The sequence below is a fragment of the Myxocyprinus asiaticus genome, chromosome 19 (assembly GCF_019703515.2).
Source record: "Myxocyprinus asiaticus isolate MX2 ecotype Aquarium Trade chromosome 19, UBuf_Myxa_2, whole genome shotgun sequence".
Classification (NCBI taxonomy): Eukaryota; Metazoa; Chordata; class Actinopteri; order Cypriniformes; family Catostomidae; genus Myxocyprinus; species Myxocyprinus asiaticus.
In genome coordinates this window covers 3,310,998-3,332,353 of record NC_059362.1, presented here as the reverse complement: position 1 = coordinate 3,332,353, position 21,356 = coordinate 3,310,998, and the positions used below count along the sequence as shown (strand labels likewise).

The following is a 21,356-nucleotide window of genomic DNA, read 5'->3' as shown; positions in this document are numbered from 1 at the left end:
CTAATTCTTGCTTTGGTGACATTTAAAGTCCACATGAAACAGCATTTAACACGAAACAAATTATTTTACTTTCGTAATGTGATGTACTTAAAATGACATAACAGTTAGCTCCGGTTTCAGAGGCAGAAATGGTTATTACATCTGCAATGAAAGATTACAAAGAGAAGCATTTTGTTTCTTTAGAATAACTTGCATCAATGAATCCTTCACAATAAATTAAATAAGGTACATTTTGATTTCAAGTTGACTTTAAAAAGTCCTCGCTAGCAGAGACCGTTTATCTAATAATTCTCTAATCAGATTCATTTTCTTGATCAGTTGTGAAGTGTTTAAAGCTGTGAGACTGTCCACCAGACGGACAGCTGCTTAGCACTGGGGCGATCAAATGGAGACACACACACACACACACACACTCACACCCCAGATGGCTCCTGAACCCTATTTGTTTCATCTAATTAAGCAGCCCAGATGAAGCTCAGCAGTGATGCGGCAATCACATGCCTGTTGCTTATTCCTAGATATTCTTAAATGCTTCTATGAAAAAGGACACGACGTGCTTAAATATACACTCACTGAGCACTTTATTAGGAACACCTGTACACCTACTTATTCATGCAATTATCTAATCAGCCAATCACGTAGCAGCAGAGCAGTGCATAAAATCATATACTATACAATAGCAGATATGGGTCAGGAGATTCAGTTAATATTCACATCAACCATCAGAATGGGAAAAAATGTGATTTTAGTGATTTCAACGTGGCATGACTGGTGGTGCCAGAAGGGCTGATTTGAGTATTTCTGTAACTGCTGATCTCCTGGGATTTTCACACACAACAGTCTCTAGAATTTACTCAGAATGGTGCCAAAAACAAAAAACATCCAGTGAGCGGCAGTTCTGTGGACAGACTGGTTTAAGCAGACCGAAAGGCTACAGTAACTCAGATAACCCCTCTGTACAATTGTAGTGAGCAGAATAGCATCTCAGAATGCACAACACATCAAACCTTGAAGCGGACAGGATACAACATCAGAAAACCACGTCAGGCACTTTATTAAAGCCATAGTGTTACTAATAAAGTACTCCGTAGCCGCGTTTCCACTACTGGGCCAAATGAGAGCATGCTAGTGCGTGCCAGGGCCAGTTGCGTTCCCACTGTCACTTCCGGTGCTTCACTGTGCTGGCTCGGGGCTTCCTCAGGGCCAACAGCCAATGACCTTTGACCTGCCGATTACCCTTGGACCGAACAAGGCCAACTGGCCAACTGGTCAAAGGCGGAGTTTCGCTTAGTCTGGTCAGAGGTTTCAGCACCAAGATCGACGAACTTGCAGGTTGTGTATCCAGCATACAACGCAAACTAAAAAACTGCAGGGACAGTAAACATCTGTTAAAGCGAACAATGGACAAAGAGGTGCCCAGAGATCATGGTTCGAGATCATGGACCATGTCCCGCTGTTAGTGGAGAGACCACTTGGGACACCATGGCAGTTAGAGTCAGTGAGCTGTCAACGCTAACTCATCTTGCTAGCTAACTAATGTTTATAAACTCGATATTCTAGATAACATGATACTTCAGCTTCATTTTTCCTCTTGCTTGTGAAATGGGCATGGTGTATGAAGTAGGCACCGGGGTGGCGTATTAAGGGTGGGTTTTAGGGCAACGCTGAGGGGCTATTGGCCCGATGGTGGGAATGCAGATCGATTTTGGTATTACGGCTCAAGGTCCAAGGCTACTGACCTGGCTCGCACTGGCACAATAGTGGAAAAGCGGCTAGTGAGTGTACAGTAGTCAAGAACAGGATTTTCCTTGCACTTTGGAAAAGTTGCAATGAGAATATGTGTACAACTTTTTTTTATTATTATTATGTATCAACGGTTTTAGAAAAGCAATAAGGCACTCCTGTATCTAATATATTATTATTAAAATATTTATCACCATTGACCAATCACAATCAAGCTTTTAAATACATATGATTTTCAATATATATTTTTTACACACCACTAAGGAACACTTCATTGTGACTGGTTGATGGTGGCAAATATTTCTTTATAATAACTGATATAATATCTTTAATAAGCAGGATAATGTACATTTAACTTTGCGTTGGGGTCCCCGTCAGGGTTTGTTTCATGATAAAGACTTACAGACTATACATGATCTCTAACATAACAAATTTTTACAAACTGAGTTTTGCGTGATGTGTTCTACGTTTCGCCGCAGTTTCCTGGTGAAATTAAATGAGGCCCAACAACAACTGCACGTTTAATTCTCTTTCACACAAATCATGATTACAATGACAGATTATGACTATACAAACACTTATTTTTCACACTATTACTCACACACTGCTATGTTATGATATCCAAACACTTTTACTCTAACGCATCATTTGAAAAACGGCACATATTAACGCTTGTATTACAGACCCAACTTCATTTACCAGTGTAATTAACTTCACCTGATAAATGTTGGACTTTGGACTTGGAAGATTGCAGTTCAAGCCCAGTCAAGCACGCAAGCTGACACGTGAGCCGAAAGTGTCAAATAAGCACCAAGAAATTACATGGCTGCTTCAGAAATTGTGCTTTTCATGTCGCATTTCCTTTTACCTCTCTTTTGCTTTTAGGATACTCTCGGTTAGGTTTAGGTTAAATTTTTAGGTTGGTGAGGTACATTTTACTCATTAAAACCTCCATCTGACATTCACCTTAACCTCATCTGATTACGACACCATTTCACTCGCTTTTGGTACTCCCTGCTGGACATTTCACTGAGAAACGGCAGCAAAATGTGTAATTAAGCACATAATATGGTTTTGCTAAAATTTTGCCACGGTCACGTAATATTCATGAGATCAGGCATTTCTAGCACTTTGGACTTCTATAAAGTAAGGTCTTGTTAAACGTTTCACACTCTCACTAGTTTTTTCCTTTGTCTACTAACAATGTCCAACAGTGTATGTACATGCATCATAGGAGATTTATGTCACTTCTGGCATGAAATTTCCCAGCACAGTGTCATCTCAAATTCTGTGTTGTGTTTAATAGAATTCTGTGCAGGAAATGATGCTGATGAACATATTTTTTTTTTTTTTTTTTTTTATAACATGGAGACTCCTTTGTCTTGCTAAGGCTAATTTCATAGCTAACATTTTATGTATTCCAAATACACAATAAAAAAAATATTTTCACCTTTTTTGGGTAATTTGGCAAAATTAAAATTGATTTTAATTGGTTTTCATATTTTATCTCAAGCATGTTCTTCACTGACACTTTTGTCCACTTGGTTAACAAGTACACTTTATTAGGGGTAAAATTGTTTGGAGTGGTGGAAATGACGTCACAACTGTGGGTGGTAAACTATATTTGTAAATGTACTATACTCTCGTACCTTACATTCTACCTTATAAAGTTATACTACCATATTCACTACCTTATAAACTCTCATACTCTTTTTCATTAATCATACTAAACGATCTGTTTAATCAGCAGCTGTAAAATGTTTTTAATTCTCAGAATACATCTCATATTACTCAGAGTGTTTAAACTGTTTAAGCCCTTTAAGTGGGCATCCTGTGTAATCTGCTTTATGGCATAAATGAATAAAGAAACAGAAGGAAAGAATGCGAGTTAATTCATTTATTGTGTGTTCCTGAGGCAGCAGTAGGTGCTATCCTTGTGCAATCAGAGCCGGGTTATTTTAACACTGGAATCTGATTCCAGTGTTGTTGTGTTATGTTGTGTGACACCACTAATAGCGACACTGCAAAATTACATTTCACCAAGTAATCTAATCACAACAGCACTAATGCACAAAACCGCTGCCCTGGCAGAGCCAAACGGCAGGGAATGTGTTTTAAAAGCACACATACACATCTTTCTGTGATGATATCATCTCTTATATTTAAAATGTGACATTTATCTGAGCAAGTAATTATGTCAAAGTTTTACTGGTGTAAGTCGTGTTACCCTTTACAGAATGTCCTCAAAGTATATCCACATCAAGACTTTTCTGTAATAAGTTTTAAAGGTGATGTGCATATATTTTTCAATATTATAATACTTTGTTCTATCCCAGGATTTTTACAGCATTTATTAATCTTTGTTAATGTTAGTACATTTTATATATATATATATATATATATACACAATTGTTCATTGTTAGTTCATAGTGCATTGACTGATGTTAAATGATTAGTTTACTAAAAATGAAAATTAAATTACTGTTTACTCACCCCTGTGTTGTTAGAACCCTATATGACTTTGTTTTTTTTTCTTAACACAAAGGGAGAAAATGTGAAAAAAAATGTTGTTCTCAGTGATGTCATATGACAGTTTTCAAGCTTCAAAAGAACACAAGATTAATTCAGAAGTCTCATAACAATCAAGAGTCTCATTGAATAATTTATTAAAGCATACAATAAGATTTGGTGAGAAATAATGTATTATTTAGTAAAAATGTTCATTGACTGTTGATTGATGCATTTTTATGCCCCAGCCTTTTTTTTTGAAAGTTTTTAGACCAATGCCAGTTCACAGTGGACAGAGTTTCCTGCGTGATGCCGAAAATAGACAAGTGACCATCGCTCGTCACTGCTGGTTAGGACAAAAACACTTAATTACAACAATAAAAAATACCTTTTATCGCATGTTGTTTGCCGTCAGGTTAGGATATGGTGTGACTGTGGCTGCCTGTATCCTCCTCTATGTTTCAGTTTGATTTCCGAGTGCTCCGTTAAAAGAAAACAAGGCTGGGCATAGAAATGCATCAATTCTTCGACTACAAACTCTTCAGACATGTTTAGTAAGTTCTGTTCTCTGTTTTGTGTGCAGCTGTGTTGTGTTCTATTGTCACTATCGCTGTGGCAGACTGCTTTTGATAAACTAAAAGACTTTTCGATTGAACGCCCCAATGTCGCGAGGGGGCTGCGTGAACTGTTGCTCTCGTGGTCTATCATGGAAATAATTTCACAATGCATAAACTCTCAATGGCCCAAACATCATTTTTTTATGCTAAATATAATTTTGTATTTCTTTTGGGGTGAAATATGACCTGGACATGTTCTGGACAGGTTTCATAAGATTCACCCCACAACTGGTCCATGTGTGTCGTTTTGTAATTTCCTTGGTCTGGCTGCCAATCTGTTGTCTTGGACATTGATAATATGCAGCAATATCCTTGTTGCTGTTTTTTAACATGTCCCACAATATAGCAAACAAAACACAGTCGTACATCCGCCTTTTACCACTAATGAAGTGACTCAGGGGCCAAAGTCACATTTAATATGTATTAATGTATATGGCTCCGCTTATTTGGTGGCTTTCTCAGAAAACAAAGCATTCAAGAGCAGACGGGGCTTTCGATAAAAGGAAGGAAAAAGCCTTGAACTGGTTTACAAACGACATTGATATCAATTTATTAAGCGACTGACACACAAACACATCTGACATACCTATGGGAACTCACAATCATGAGAGATTAACAGCAGAGAGCTTTTACTGGGCTTGTCTCTAAATTGGTGAGTGAATGGAACAGTATTCATGCATTAGCTGAAAGCATCTAGTTTATTTGTTTGATGCTTTGGTGGTGAGGGTGGATTGATTCAGGATTATTCAAGTTTTGAGAATGTTACTTTACTTAGACATTCAAGAATTCAATATTGATATAATTCTACTCTAATCAAGGCAGTTAGTTTCAACTAAACAAGAATCTATTTTCTTCAGTGTTGTTAGTGGTAATTTTTACACAGTATCTTGCTTAAGTCATAGTTTTAGTCTTCTGACGGAAATGTCCTTTAAATTTAGTCAATATTTCGTCATGACATATTCATTCATTTTAGTCAGTTGTACTCTGACTAAAATGACATACTTTTAGTCAATGAAAATAATATCTTTTAGTTAATGACAATGTGCAAAATTACCAAAATGTGTCAAACAGTAACAGACCTAACTTTAATCAAATATTCAAACATTTTATGAAATAAAAAATTGGGATGCACAGATATAAAAATGTGCTTACAAAGTGCACACACAATGATAGATTGCATCGCATACAATTGGCATTTATCCTGCATTATATAAAATAAAATAAAATGGTATTCAGAGAGAGCCATAAAGTGAGTGAGCGTGCATTTGGTGCAATTTCCACATGCAAAAGCCTCCTTTTGGAGGGTGTGTCCAACATATTTGCAGTGTGGTCATTTTCTGCAGTTTTTTCTTAATAAATCACCCACAACAAGACTATGAAAAACACACACAATTTGATAGACTGCACAGGCAAATCAGTACCCTTTACTTGAAATCTTAGTTAATCAGGGCCGCCTTTTCACTGTCTTTGACATTCACATAAGCCTGCCGTATTCCTCCTCCTTGTGGTAATTGTGATGAACGGTCATTTTGCATGCAATGGATTTTATTCACTATAAAGTGAGAAGCTACAAAAGTGAAAATCCCAAACCTCAGAATGACATTACTGTTTCTGATTTTGTTGAGCACATGGATGAATTAAATGAAATTCATGATTAATATACACTATATTAGCGTGAAGCCTCTACACGTGCTATGTCTCCGTGGTAACACGCTCAACAAGCCACGTGATAAGATGCACGGATTGATGGTTTAAGACTTGGGAGGCAACTGAGATTCGTCCTCTGCCACCTGGATTGAGGCGAGTCACTACGCCACCACGAGGACTTAGAGTGCATTGGGAATTCCAAATAGTACAGATATAAAGGACACATGTACACATTTACTCACACATTTACTGTAATTACAAAAGTCTTTTGTGATATACTGTATTTTTGCCATAAATTATTATTTCTGACTTCTATATTCGTAATTGTCCAATATACAGAAGTAGCAGGCGTATAGAATAAAGTTCGGTAAAAATCTGTTATTTCTCACTTTGCGCTAGGGCTTCATGATATGGCTACAAAAATTATATCTTCATAATATTGTTTAGCCTATAGACAATATTCAATATAGTATATCTCTATAATAATATTTGCTCTGAAAAGGCTCAAAAGTGTGTGTTTTTTTTTTTTAAATCAGAGGAATCATCATTTTATCCAAACAGCCATTGTAGCCAAGTAGACTCAATATTTTAAAGGCATTGAATAGAAATCAATTTTGAAAATAATAAAGGCATGTTTCCCTACAGTTTTTCACTAAATGAACACAAGGGAGAATAAGATTTAATAATTTTCATTAATATGTACTTTTATATTTGCATTCCATATACAATAATACATAGCAGCTTAATAAAAAGCATTATTATTATTATTATTATTTACCTTCATATATTTTTTCTCTGAGTTTGCTTTTTTTTACTTTTTTTAACTGTGTTTACAGCATTCAAGATAGCATGTTAATATTAATTCAGAATTATTAACAAAAATGATAGAACATGAATCAATAATTTCACAACTTAAAAAACATGAAAATAATTACAAGTTTTAATTACGTCCTGATGTCATTGTAATGTCATTAGTCACGTTTATTCTTAATTCATCCAGCCCCTTTCTCTCCTTGTTAATTTTTTAAAGAGATTACCAAACTAAACAAATGGCATGCTCCTCTCCTTCAGTCGGTCAACAGATGCTGATCCTTACTTGTTCAGGAATCAAATGGGGGAATGGGGTGTATTCGTTCAGTGGGTCAAACCAATGATATGCTCCTTCACAGCCCACACTCCAATGCTATTAGCTCCCACTATAGTCAGTCTTCACAAGTGGAAAAAGCTACCAAATCAGTCTTGCACTTAAAACTAGTGCAGTGCTGCCGCTGTTTAAAAGATTTGCGTGTTGCTTGCTGAGTCACAGATATTTAGGGTGGCTGAGATTAATTTTAGGAGACTAAAGCCCTCCTAAAAAGGTTCTAGCATTGTCTATGTTTTGAGGATTAGATTTGTATCATATAAAAGTAATATATTTCAGCCTTATTTACTTCACCTTCACTTGGAGCTTTTATTTTGACACTGAATGTACGGCGTGAATTTGACACTTTATTATGTTCTGTATTATATTATTAATGTCATCTCCTCCTTTTCTATTATAATGTGCCACGTTTGTAGATGTATATAATAACTTGTAGTGGTTACTAATGTTTGAAATTGCCCAAATGCTTGTATTTTTCTTTCACAATGCATGTGAACTGCTCTAAAAGCGCTCAAAACATGAACCCATGAGCCCCACGTGTGCACAGATCAGCACGTCACCCGATTATTCTGAAGTGCACACAGACCATGTTTATCTGTCTTTAATCACAGCCTTTTACAGTCATTTGTGATCTAATAATCACAAATGACCAGATTGCAATTTTTATGTTATTTTGATTAATTGTGCAGCCCTGAAGGATCGTGAAGTTAGTCTTCTGATGCGCTCTTTATGAAAATTAGTGGCCAAATAAAAAAGTGCATTAAAATCATAATGATATTCACGATATTGTTTAATTTTATATCTTCAGCAAAACATGAATATTTGATATATTACCCAGCCCTACTCATAATGGAAATATTTTTTTCAGATCTTTTTCATAAACTACAATAACCTGGGGTTGAATGGGGGCTTTGCCCCGGAAACATTAAAACAAGAAAACACAATAATCACTGAGATAAACACTGAGAGAGAGAGAGAGACTGAGGGCGAGAGAGAGAGTGTCTTCAGGTGTCACTGGCGGTTTTATGCAGGTCATCCATCATGTCTGGCTGACATGAGGGAATGATAGTGATGTGCCCTGCTGTTACCCTTCCTTAAGCCCTGTCTCATCTGTCTTCCTCTCTCACACACACACACACACACACACACACACACACTCAAGCCAAGCGCACACAACACTACTGATCCCAGACTGGGTGTATTGACTACACGACCATTCATCCCCAACTGAGGCCCTGTGTACACCTTGTATCAAGATGTGTTTTGGGTCACCCGATCACAAGTGTACTATCGAGACAAATCACTGTTACGCCTGGTCATATTTTTCACCACTTGTGTTTGTATTTCTAGAGGAAAGTCTATGATTTCATAAGGACATACATCAGTTATTACATCCATGTATCATTGAATGATAATAAAGTGCAATAAGTAAAAGAAGAAAAAGAAAGCACTAAAAAGCGACACAGTTTCTTTTAATAATATGCAAACATGACGTGTAGAGCAGAATAATTCGTTATTTTAGTGCAGTACCTGTAACAGAGTTTCTAATGTGCATGCTTCTCATATATGTGTCCTTACATGTTGATATCCGACACACTAAATAATTCCGTGATGTTCTTGTACATGTACAGTGGCAAGATAAAGTATGTGAACCCTTTGGAATTAGCTGGTTTTCTGCATTAATTGGTCATAAAATGTGATCTCATCTTCATCAAAGTCACAAGTATAGACAAACACAATGTGCTTAAGCTAACAACACACAAACAATTATAATCTTTCATGTCTTTATTGAACACATCCCATTAAACATTCACAGTGCTGTGGAAAAAGTAAGTGAACCCTTGGATTTGATAACTGGTCGATCCTCCTTTGGCAGCAATAACCTCAACCAAGTATTTCTGGTAGCTGCGGATTAGACCTGCACAATGTTCAGAAGGAATTTTGGACCATTCTTCCTTACAGAACTGCTTCAGCTCAGCCATATTCTTAGGATGTCTGGTGTGAACGGCTCCCTTGAGGTCATTCCACAGCATCTCTATTGGGTGAAGGTCTGGGTTCTGACTGGGTCACTCCAAATGTGGATTTGATTTTTTTTAAGTCATTCTGTAGTGGATTTACTTTGATGTTTAGGGTCATTGTCCTGCTGTATCACCCAACTTCTACTGAGCTTCATCTGATGCACAGCCACCCTGATATTATCCTGTAGGATATCTTGATAAACTTGGGAATTAATTTTTCCCTCGATGATGGCAAGCGGTCCAGGCCTAGAAGCAACAAAGCAGCCCCAAATCATGATGCTCCCTCCATCGTACTTCACCGTTGGGATGATGTTTTCATGTTGGTATGCGGTGCCCTTTTTACACCATACATAGTGCTGCGTGCTCTTTCCAAACAATTCAACCTTAGATTCATCAGTCCACAAAACATTTTCCCAGTAGCGTTGTGGAGTGTCAAGGTGGTCTCTGGCAAACTTCAGGCAGGCAGCAATGTTTTTTTTTTTTTTGGAAAGCAGCAGCTTCATTCGTGGTGTCCTACCATGTTGTCCTACCATGGGTACCATGCCTGTTTAATGTTTTCCGTATAGTAGACTCATGAACAGAGGTTTTAACCAGTTCCAATTATTCCTTCAAGTCTTTAGCTGTCACTCTAGGGTTCTTTTTTTACCTCATTGAGCATTCTGCGGTGTGCCATTTGAGTCATCTTGGCTGGACGGACACTTCTAGGGAGAGTAGCCACAGAACTAAATCGTCTCCATTTATAGACAATTTGTCTAACTGTGGACAGATGAATATCTAAGCTCTTCAAGATAACTTTGTAACCCTTTCCATCTTTATTTAAAGCAACAATTCTTGATTGTTGGTCTTCTGAAATCTCTTTTTTGCAAGGCATGGTCCACGTCAGCAGATACGTCATTTGAATAGCAAACTCAAAACGTTTGAGTGCTTTTTTATAAGTCAAAGTATCTCTAACCAACACCTCCAATCTCGGTTCATCAATTGGATGCCAGGTTAGCCAACTCCTTACTCTTAATTAGCTTTTGTTGACATCTTTATCCTAGTGGTTCACATACTTCTTCCACAGCACTGTGTATGTTTAATGGGATGTGTTCAATAAAGACATGAAAGATTATAATTGTTTGTGTGTTGTTAGCTTAAGCACATTGTGTTTGTCTATACTTGTGACTTTAATGAAGATGAGATCACATTTTATGACCAATTAATGCAGAAAACCAGCTAATTCCAAAGGGTTCACAAACATTTTTTTTTTTTTTTTTGCAACTGTACATGTATTCGCTTTTTAAAATGTTCCAACTGTACAATTGTTTCCCTTTAAAATCCGCACATAACGGCAAGGTTTTAACATGTTTTAGTAGACGGCCCAATGTCTGAATGTGTTTAAAGTGGACAAATCTAAAAACAGTTTGGACCCCGTTATAGCTGTATTTAGCATCATCCCATTTCAAACGGATTGCCCAAAAGGCATCTTAAAATTACGATAACAAAATTAATTTACATTAATTCTCTCCTCTTGTGCTCTCTCTGCATTCCTTTGGCTGTTGCTCACTGTCGGTCTCTCGCTCGTCAGGACAGTGCACTCACCTGACAACAAGACTTCTAGATATCTAGCTGTTTTGAAATCTGTCATAGCATCTGTGACCGTTAGTAGTGACAATTGAGACTTCTCGTCAAGGACCAGTCACTGACTAAAAACATCAAATGATACGAGCTTGAATTGTGTAGTGTCCACTAGGCTTCACATACACATTCACACACATCTTGACTAGTGAATACTGCCATCATGCACATGGAAAATGCGCTTGCCCTCAATTTAAAGGGTTGCTTTCTTTCTTTCAAGGAACACAAGTATCTAGTAGTCCATGTAGTCCATATGACTCTGCACTATTTTACAAGTCTTCTGAAGCCACACAAAAGCTTTGTGTGATGAACAGACCGAAACTGAAGCCATTAATCACTGAAAATCTCGCTTGAGTGTCTCAGTCACCATACACACTTGAAAAAGAGCAGTTTGGACATTCTGCAAAACATCTGCTTTGAGTTCCACAGAAGAAAGAAAGTCATATGGGTTACTGTAGGAAGACTTGAGGTTGAATGTCAATTTTGGGGGAATTATTCTTTCAATGCATAATAGTCAAAGAAATAATCTTTGTTTTTTCTTTCACTTATTACTTGTTTGATCAAAGCAAGGCTGGGGGGGGGGGGGGGGGGGTGGAATAAAATGTTGGAATAAAGAGTTAGAGAGCAAGAGAGAGAGAGAGAGAGAGATAAAGGGCAGAAGAATATGTGAGGGTGGTAAAGGAAATATTTCCCGTGGGAAGCGTCAGGGCTGTTTTATTTTGAAGTTTTGATGGGGGTTGTGAGGGGGAAAGAGATGACAGAAGCGCAGCAGAAAATGAATCAAGGGACATGGCAATCTAACACCTGACGGACAGCGTTAGAGAGAGATCCCTCTCTATTTCACATCTGTCTCTCCTCTTTCTGTTCTGCTCTGACAGTATATGTAATCACCTCTTCCTGTGCCGTCACCTCAACCACTCTCTCTCTTTTTCAAGGTGTGCAGTCAGGGTCCACATGCAAATAAAAAAATGGCTTTAGCGAGTAAAAGAAGTACAACTGCTCAGTATCTTTATTAGGAATCGCAACAATGCTTTAAACTACAGAGTACGTGTGACTGCACGCATGAACAATCGAATACATGTTTGGTCAAAATACTTGTCTTGGCGAAGTATTAATATTATGTCTACATTAAAAAAATCCGATTTGTCAAAAAATAATTAAATATCAAATCTGTGCACTGACCAGACAAATACTGATAATAAAGTCAAAACAGCACTTACTGCTCTTAACTGGGTAATTTTATTAGCTTTAATAAGCCCTCTATAGTTGAACATAAGCATAATGTAAGGACAAAAGAACAAAACAGCTAATTTATCTACAGACCTGCTTCTCAGTCAAACTATGACAACATTGAATCAGTGTTAATAATGATGCAGTCAAGACTATGCCAATCATTTAAGCTGTTTGATTTTACATTTAATTATTTATTTCCTTGAATAGCTGATGCTGCTGTTAAATACCTGAAAAACTTCAAGCACTGTTTACTTCACGTGTTTCTTTGTTCTTTATTTTATTACTGACTGTTTACTTGAATAATTACTTGAAAGCTTCATTCAAGTAATACTTGAAGACTTCATGTCATTGTTTTAATTTCATTTGTTGCTATTAATTTAAAATAAAGAAGTGTGCTCAATAGTTACACTAAAATATAACTATATTTCACAAAATTTCACTGGTATTGGTATTAATGGTGCGTTTAAGTGTGTACTTATGAGGTCGGAAACCGTAAATATGATGTGATGTGGGTTCAACTGATTTTAGTCAGAAAGAACGGACCTGTTTTGCAATTTCATATTTCTTACTTTCTTTTTCACTTACTAGTGAAGGTAGGAAGCTTTTTTAGCAACGATGCAACAAAATGAAGAGCAAAGCCACGCATTAGGTGTGTAATTAATGCTTTATTTATCTATTTTGTCATTTTTTGTAATAATATAGTTTTGTTACAAATGCATATCTCTGCATTAACCAGCTAAATGAGTCTTATTTTCTGGCAAGTCTCATCTTGTTTCTTCATTAACAGTACAAAAAATGCATACAAACTAAACTCCACAGTCAAAATCTTTAAGTAAAACTGAATTATTACCAAAAACAATTTGCTTCCGCCATGCTCTGCTTTCTTAAATCGACACGGCCCCAATTCGAAGGGGCTCGAAGAAAATCCAGTTTCCCAATTGTTATTATGACTTTGTGGTGATGTTTATGTGCATTTAACTTGTAAATACGATCCTTCCGACACGACTTTAACGCACCATAACTGAAACTTTGGTGTCATGACAAGCTTAGTAAGAACGATAGTCTGACACTGATGTATTTGAATAGTCTGACAAAACTGTATTTAGATTTTGACACTATTATAGTGTATATAATAGGTGCAGTCTAGTTTTTGTTAATTTGCAAATTGTGTTTTTATTTCACTTAAAGTAAAAAAAAAAATCGTTTCAGGTGTCACTGGCGTGTCGTGAATCGTTTCTCTTCAGGATCATGGGTAGTGTTGTCCTTCACCAGGAATTCCGTGACTGATAAAAAATGAAGATGCAAAAACGTGGACTGATGGCTTCAACAGAAGCATATACCATTGATGAACAACCTCAGAGCTCACAGTAGGTTAATAAGTTATTGTTAAAAATGAATCTGACTTTGGAAAAAAATACATCGAACTTTTACATCTGGAACCAAACTGTTACGCTATATATTGACACAATGATGTTTTCATTCCTTTGTCATAAGAGCAAAAAAAAAAAAAAAAAGGTTTCATGCCGGTAAATGTTCTCATATTACCCACCATTGGCAAGTGTGGCAAAAAAGTTAGTATTGGATGGAGGATGCAGCCTGGGTGTAACAGTGAGAGTAACTAAGGACAAATATATTCCCTGAAACCAAATGAATCATTGATGCATATCAAAGTCAGGAAACCAACGAGCTCAACATTACTCAAAAGCCACCGCCCTTCCGTGTTTCATTTTCTTAAATGAAGCTTTCAGAGTTGTTGACATTTGAGCTCATTTCGTTTGTTTGTGTTCTTTCTATCTGCACATCTTTAGGACGGTCTGAAATGATCACGCCTCATCAAACTTTAACGACCTCTCTTTGAGCTCAGTGCCGTCACATACACACTGTAGCGGCAGTGCTGAAGTCTTTAAATCTCCCTCTCTTCAACTCGCTATCTCTTGCTGTCTCTCCAGGCATATTTACCACCAATCAGTCGGCGCGTTTAAGACAGGGTGACGCTCACACACACGCCGGAGGGTGACAGCCTGTTATCTAGTCATTAAAAATCACAAGCAGCAAACAATTACTATCTATATGACTATCCGGACCAACTCTGCATTTTTATTCATTGCTATATTTGGGTGAAACCTGCAGAATTGTGCAGAATAAATTTAATGACAATGTCTAAAAAATGTCTAAAAGTTGCATTCTATTTGAGCCTGATAATTTTGTAGCCCCCAAAAGAATCACACTTAAGTCATACTTAATTTTTTTTTTTATGTCATTGCATTAGATAACACAATATTAGGACCGTCAATTGATTACAGTTTGTAATTGAAGTAATTACATGACATGCAGATTAATTAATCGAATTTAATGGCATATCAATATTTGCTGAGAAAGGCCCCCAAATTCAAGATAAATAATCCAAATATTTTTAAATAATATAATAATGTAATATATACAGTATATATAGGGATGGTATTAAATTTTGAGGCATCAATATATTAACATCAGCCGACATGAAAATTAGAAGCCTAATTTGTGTGCTTTCAATTCACTGCCAGTTGCATTCCATTCAATGTAGTCTGACGTAATAGCTTTGGGAGACCTCAAGGGGGCGACATAACTGATGGCAGTCCAAGCTGATACAAGCTGATGGCAGTCCAAAGTTACAAAGGGTTAAAGAATGAACAAATTGATGTTGATGACACAAAAAGACTTGTAACTGAAAATACATTGTGTAGGCTCTATGAAAGAAGCATATACACAATATATCATCCAGTGATGGCTAGAGTAAATAATCTTTGTCCTTTGATAATGATTTGGGTCAAATTTAATGGAAAATTATATGAGAAGCTCCATGGTGCTGCATAATTTTTAACAGTCGCCAGATACAGCGAGCCCTTTAGTGTTTGCGTATGTACCTTCATAGAAAATAATTATTTTGAATTTTAGAACGTGCCATGTCGTCCACCAGATGCATCCAGTGTGTGACCCCCTTTAACCTGCTGCTCACATTTTACCAAAGTTGTGTTGACAAACATGTTTGAAAAGACAAAGACTATTGTGCAATGAGCAGCCCAATTTATACCTGAAAAAAAAAAAAAAAAAAAAAAAATCCCAATATACAGGTTTATCGATATAATAATTGGAAAATCTTCCGATTATCGATATGTGAAAACGGCATCGATCAATGTATTCGCCAATGTGTTCTATTCTCACAGGACGTGTTCTTACAGATTTGGAGTGTTTTTCAGTGTCATAAACAGAGTGTTTTTAGGACACTGTGTCAATTTCAAAGTAGCTGAAACTTTGAAAATGGCATCTGGAGATCCCTACATTCTGTTGTGTTTCGTCCAGCTGTCAAGAACGCATCATGTGTGAGCGGCTCTCATTATGTGTCTGCGCTGCTTGTAAAGTTTGTTGAGGCGCGCTGACTGCCCCCTGCTGACACTCCTCGTAAAAACACAAAGTTACATGTACTTCAAGCTTGAATTGTTCTGATGGTCAGAAAATACTTTTATTACTGAATTTACATAAAGGTCAGGAGGCATGATAAACTGCATTATTATTTTTAAAGCATTATGTTTTATATAATTAATCACACTAAATTAACCTACAAAATATAAAAGCAAGAGACATTTATTCTATAGAAAAAAAAAGCAGAAACACACTTTTCAAGAAAAACATTTTACAGAAAGAAGTATTTTAGGCTTGGAAAAAAAAAACATATTTATTTATACAGTATATAGTGTTTAAAATTTAGACAAAATGTATTCATGAGACTTGTGCCAGTGTGCAAATGTCTCATGTTTATAGTGAATGTGCTGAAGTCCACCTGTGGTTATTCTGCTAGGACACCTGTGTGAACTCGACTTGAGACATCCACTAAAAATACCCAGAACTCCAATTAATGCCACAGAAAATGTAGTTCTGAGAAAAGCTCTAGGAATATTTGTTTGCAAAAGCCACATGGTTGATATCTTGTTATCTAATGCAATTACATTCAAATATTCAGATAGAACTGTAAGCTCTTAAAAATAAAGGTACTTTAGTCAATGACTGAACAAAGAATGCCCTACTTTTTTAAGAACTATTTCTATTGAGTTGAACTAGCTTTCTTGGTTCTTTAAAATACCAGTATATAGATGGTTTTCTAAAATAACTACAGAATAAAGGTTTTTGGAACCTTTATTTTTAAGACTGAGTAATGCAGACAGCTCTCTGCGGTTGCATGAAAAAATGCTGCTGTAGGTTTCCAAGCCGCTGGTATCTAATAAAAACAGGGTGGTGCTTATTGACTGTTTACTTTTGAATCTATTTCACAGTGCACATCTTGTCAATTCAGTTTATTTTCTACAAGTGAGAGAGGGCTAATGTCATTACTCTAAACCTTGGGCGAAACACGCCGAGCTCCCCGTGCGCTGCGGCGACAACTGTGTTCTGTTGTGTTGTTTGACTTTTTTTTTTTTCCTCTTGCATCTTTCTCGCTGCAGCTGGGGGACACACAGATCGATACCCGTTCAGTGTAAGAATTCACCACTGAAATTTTCATTTGTTACAAAGCGGCTCCAAACAGCCGGGAGGGCCCGCTGTCTCCCCGCATTAGGGAGAGCGGGAGCTAATAAAGCACTAGCCTGAGGTCACGCGCGACAATAGGCAACTCCGTGCCAGCTCCCATTAGTGCACGCACAAATCCATGGCCCAAAAATTTCTGCTGAAATTACCATCTTTGGGAGTCTTGTAGCAGGATGTCAGCTGAGGAAGTGTGGCGGAGATATCTGAGCTGTCAGTGTGGCTGATACTCAACTGGCCCTAGCTGCTAACATCACAACCCCGCTGCCCTCCGGCCGTTACTAACTATTCCACTTCTCTTTGAGTTGGCTCTGTACATGGGAAACTTCACACGTCACACGATGGACAGAACACACAGAGGGCTTGGGTCGGCACGCTCTCAAACAGAAGAGTTTCGGGAAAGTCACGAATAAAGACCCAGTGAGACTTGTTGGCATAATTAGGCTCTGCATATTAATATGGCATCATGCACCCAATGGATATTCAAATTTGAATACATTTGTATTATTTAGCAGCGTTTAAAAAAGCAGATGGTGACTGTAACCATAGCTGTTTCTCCTTGATTTGAGCTGTTGTTTTAGGTAATAAGGCCTAAACTAGTCTATAAAACACAGCTTTTATTACTGAATCACAGAATTAAGTTGAATAAGTAAAAATACAATACTAAGGTAATGAGCCACGAGAGGCCATGTGTTATAGTGATTTTACCATAGTCTAGTTAGGCACAATGTGAAGTGGAGCAATATGTAAAAAGATATTTTTTTAAATAGTAAGAAAACATACTATAAATATAAAAATAAAAATAAATAAATATATTATAAAATAATGTAAAAATGATTAAAAAAAATAATAAATTAAAAATAATAATTCATCATTAGCCTAGCTGTAGGGTGTTTACGGTTGGCATAATATAAACAAATAATTGCTACATTAATATAGAATTCAATTAACGTGCGTCAATAATGTACATGTATCGCTAGTTTACAGCGGCTTTAAACATGGCTCATCCAATCAGTTTTTAGAGCCAGAACTATGTATTTTATAATAGTGTTTTCATTCTTTTTTAATTCACTGAAATTTAAATACAAAATATAGTAACGAATACGTGAAATACATGTTCATCTAGATATCACTGCATAGCATCCATAGAGACCAACTATTAAAGGAATATTCCGAGTTCAATGCAAGTTAAGTTGAATTGACAGCATTTGTGGCAAAATGTTGATTACCACAAAAATTAATTTAGACATCTTTTCTTAAAAAAAATAAGATAAATACAAAATAAATTAAGGTTTAAATGAGGCACTTGCAATAGCCACGTTTCCACTATCGGACTAAATTAGGGCATGCGCCAGGGCCAGTTGCATTCCCACTGTTGATTCTGGGGCTTTATCATGCCTCCTCTGGGCTTTCTCGGGGCCAGTGGCCTTTGGCCCACCGATTACCCTTGGACCAAACAAGGCCAACCGGTGATTGAGGCGGGTTCAATGTCAAAGGCAGAGTTTCACTGAACTTCTCAGGTTGTGTATCCAGCACACAAAGGTACAGGTATAAAAAAAAATAAAAAAAATGCAGGCACAGTACAAATCCGTTAATACACCCAATGGACAAAGTGGTGCCCAAAGAAATGACTTTCTTTGGTGAACTTTCATAGGTGGTGTGCTGTGACATCGTCCTGCTGTTAGTGGAGAGACCACTGGCAGTTACAGTCAGTGAGTTGTCAACACTAACTTATCTTGCTGTTTACATATGATAGAAATTCGATATTCGAGATAACTAAATAACATGATACCTCAGCTTGAGCTTCCCCCTTGCTTATGAAATGGGCAGGGTGTGTGAGATTGGCACCGCAGCGGCATATTAAGGGTGGGTTTTTGGGCACCGCTGCTGAGTTATTAGCCCGATGGTGGGAACGCAGATGGATTTTGGTCACGGGGCTCGAGGTCTGAGGCTATTGGTCCCGGCTGGCCAGTTAATAGCCCTGGCTCGCACTGGCACAATAATGGAAAAGCGGCTAATGGAAGAGAATGGGGCCAATTTTTGGAGGATTTAAAATGCAGAAATGTGAAGCTTATCATTTTATAAAAGCACTTACATTAATTCTTCTGTTAAAACTTGTGTATTATGTGAGCTGTAAAGTTGTTAAAATTGTCATTTTTACGGTCGTTTTAGGGTTGCAGTGTTATATGGTCATGGCAACGAAGTTGTAAAATGTCTCTAACTTTACACAGATGCGGTTAGTAAGTGATTTTATCACACTAAAATCATGTTAACACACATATTGTTTATCTCTTGTGTCTATACTTTTAAAACAGTGAGTATCTTAACGTTTACGGATTGGTCCCATTGACTTCCATTGTAAGTGTCTCACCTGGAACCACGATTTATATATATATTTTTTTTAAAGGCGGGACAAGTCGAAATACATTTTTGTGGTAATCAACATTCTGCTTGTATTAAACCTGGAATATTCCTTTATTTCTGTGTTTCCACCAGACTATTGGGAGTGCAAATAGCGCACTGTGTGGCAGGTGCTATTTACACCTAGTGCAAATAATCACTCCGTTAAAATAATTAACATGATTAATTTTGTGATTCCTGAAGTCTCAAGAATGACATGTTCTTCAATAGAAACTGTGAGTTGTTGAATTAAAGTAAGAAATATATCAGTTTAATTATTTTACATCTTGATTTTTAGCTTTTTTTTTATTTGTAGATGTATTATAGCAAGTTAGATGTTGATTTTTTGCTTATTAACTTGTTTTAAAAAATTCAAGTCATCTTGAGACCCCTGTAGAAATTTGCAGAGGCTCTCTGGTTGAGAACCACCGTGATGAATAAAAACAAGATTTTACCTCTGACAATGAGTCCAGCAAAGTTGGACACCCCAGATCCTCTCTCTGATTGGGTGACACATCGGTACAGGTCTTGGTCCTGACTGGTCACCTCTCTGAGTCGGAAGGAGGCTGCAAACTTCCTGTGGTTGATATTTTTCTTCTCTGCCACTGGAATGTCCTCTCCATTACGCCGCTATATATGCCACAAAAGAATTCAAATGAAAATGAGATTCAATGAAAAACTAATCGCCGATTAATGGATTATCGGCCTGTCCTACCACCTTAGTTATCGGTATCGGCAAAATCCACTATCGGTCGACCTCTAATTTGCATGGCGAAATTCCCCATCTTGTGGGTTGGTGCTGAGTGTTAGGTTGTGGAGGATGCAGCAGACTTTATAGGGACTGTACAGCATCACTCCACACCTGAATCTATTATGCCAAATGTGAAGAATTACAGACAAGAAAAGCATTGATTAGACAATATAAAAATGTTTTTACTCTCATATCATAAGCCTACAGTCGAGAGCAATCCATTTTGCAAGTTTGTCAATTTGTCTTGTTCTCACAGGATGCGTTCTTGTGTTTTTGACTGCGCTATTTTAAATTGTCGTCTTTGTAGCCTACATATAGACCCTCAAAAATGCATCCTGTGCGAGCGGATCTCATTCTGCGGTTGCACTGCTTGTGAGGTTTGTTGAGGCACGCTGACTGCCCTCTGCTGACACGCCTTGTTAAAACACAAAGAGGAAGATTCATTAAACAGTTGCGCCACTTTTGCGCATGGTATTTCAGCGCGAATACCTGCGTCTTAGTCACAAACCACCCACAATCACGTTCAGCAGGCGGACTCAGCGCTGAAATTACACTGCATCTTCAATATTTAAATGAAGTCATTGTCATTCCTTTCCACGCAAACACGCCTCCTTTCTATGTAAATTAGGCTCTTTTTTTCTCTCCCCTTTTCTTCCCAATTTGGAATGGCCAATTCCCAATGTGCTCTAAGTCCTCATGGTGGCATAGTGACTCGCCTCAATCCGGGTGGCGGAGGACGAATCTCAGTTGCCTCTGCGTCTGAGACAATCTACTCGTTGAGCGCATTACCGCAGAGACAGCACGTGTGGAGGCTTCACGCTATTCTCCACGCATATCTCCCTACGCGCCACGCCGTGCCGAGAGTGAGAACCACATTATAGCGACCACAAGGAGGTTACCCCATGTGACTCTACCCTCCCTAGCAACTGGGCCAATTTGGTTGCTTAGGAGACCTGGCTGGAGTCACTCAGCACGCCCTGGATTCGAACTTGCAACTCCAGGTGTGGTAGTCAGCGTCTTTACTCACTGAGATACCCAGGCCCCCGTAAATTAGGCTGCGCTTCATTCACAAAACTCCGTGCAATTGGCTATTACCGCCAAATGAAAGTAGACGGTAAAATGAATTT

At 37.6% G+C, this 21,356-nt stretch overlaps 1 protein-coding gene across 3 annotated transcripts in view; it reads right to left on the bottom strand.

Annotated features, from left to right (window-relative positions):
* ptprk (protein tyrosine phosphatase receptor type K) overlaps positions 1-21,356 on the bottom strand; it is a 297,329-nt gene that overhangs the window by 153,062 nt on the left and 122,911 nt on the right. For all 3 annotated transcript variants that reach the window (XM_051644804.1, XM_051644805.1, XM_051644806.1), the window contains exon 6: positions 19,934-20,108. In XM_051644804.1, the coding sequence (XP_051500764.1) occupies positions 19,934-20,108 (175 nt within the window). The remainder of the gene's footprint in view (positions 1-19,933; positions 20,109-21,356) is intronic.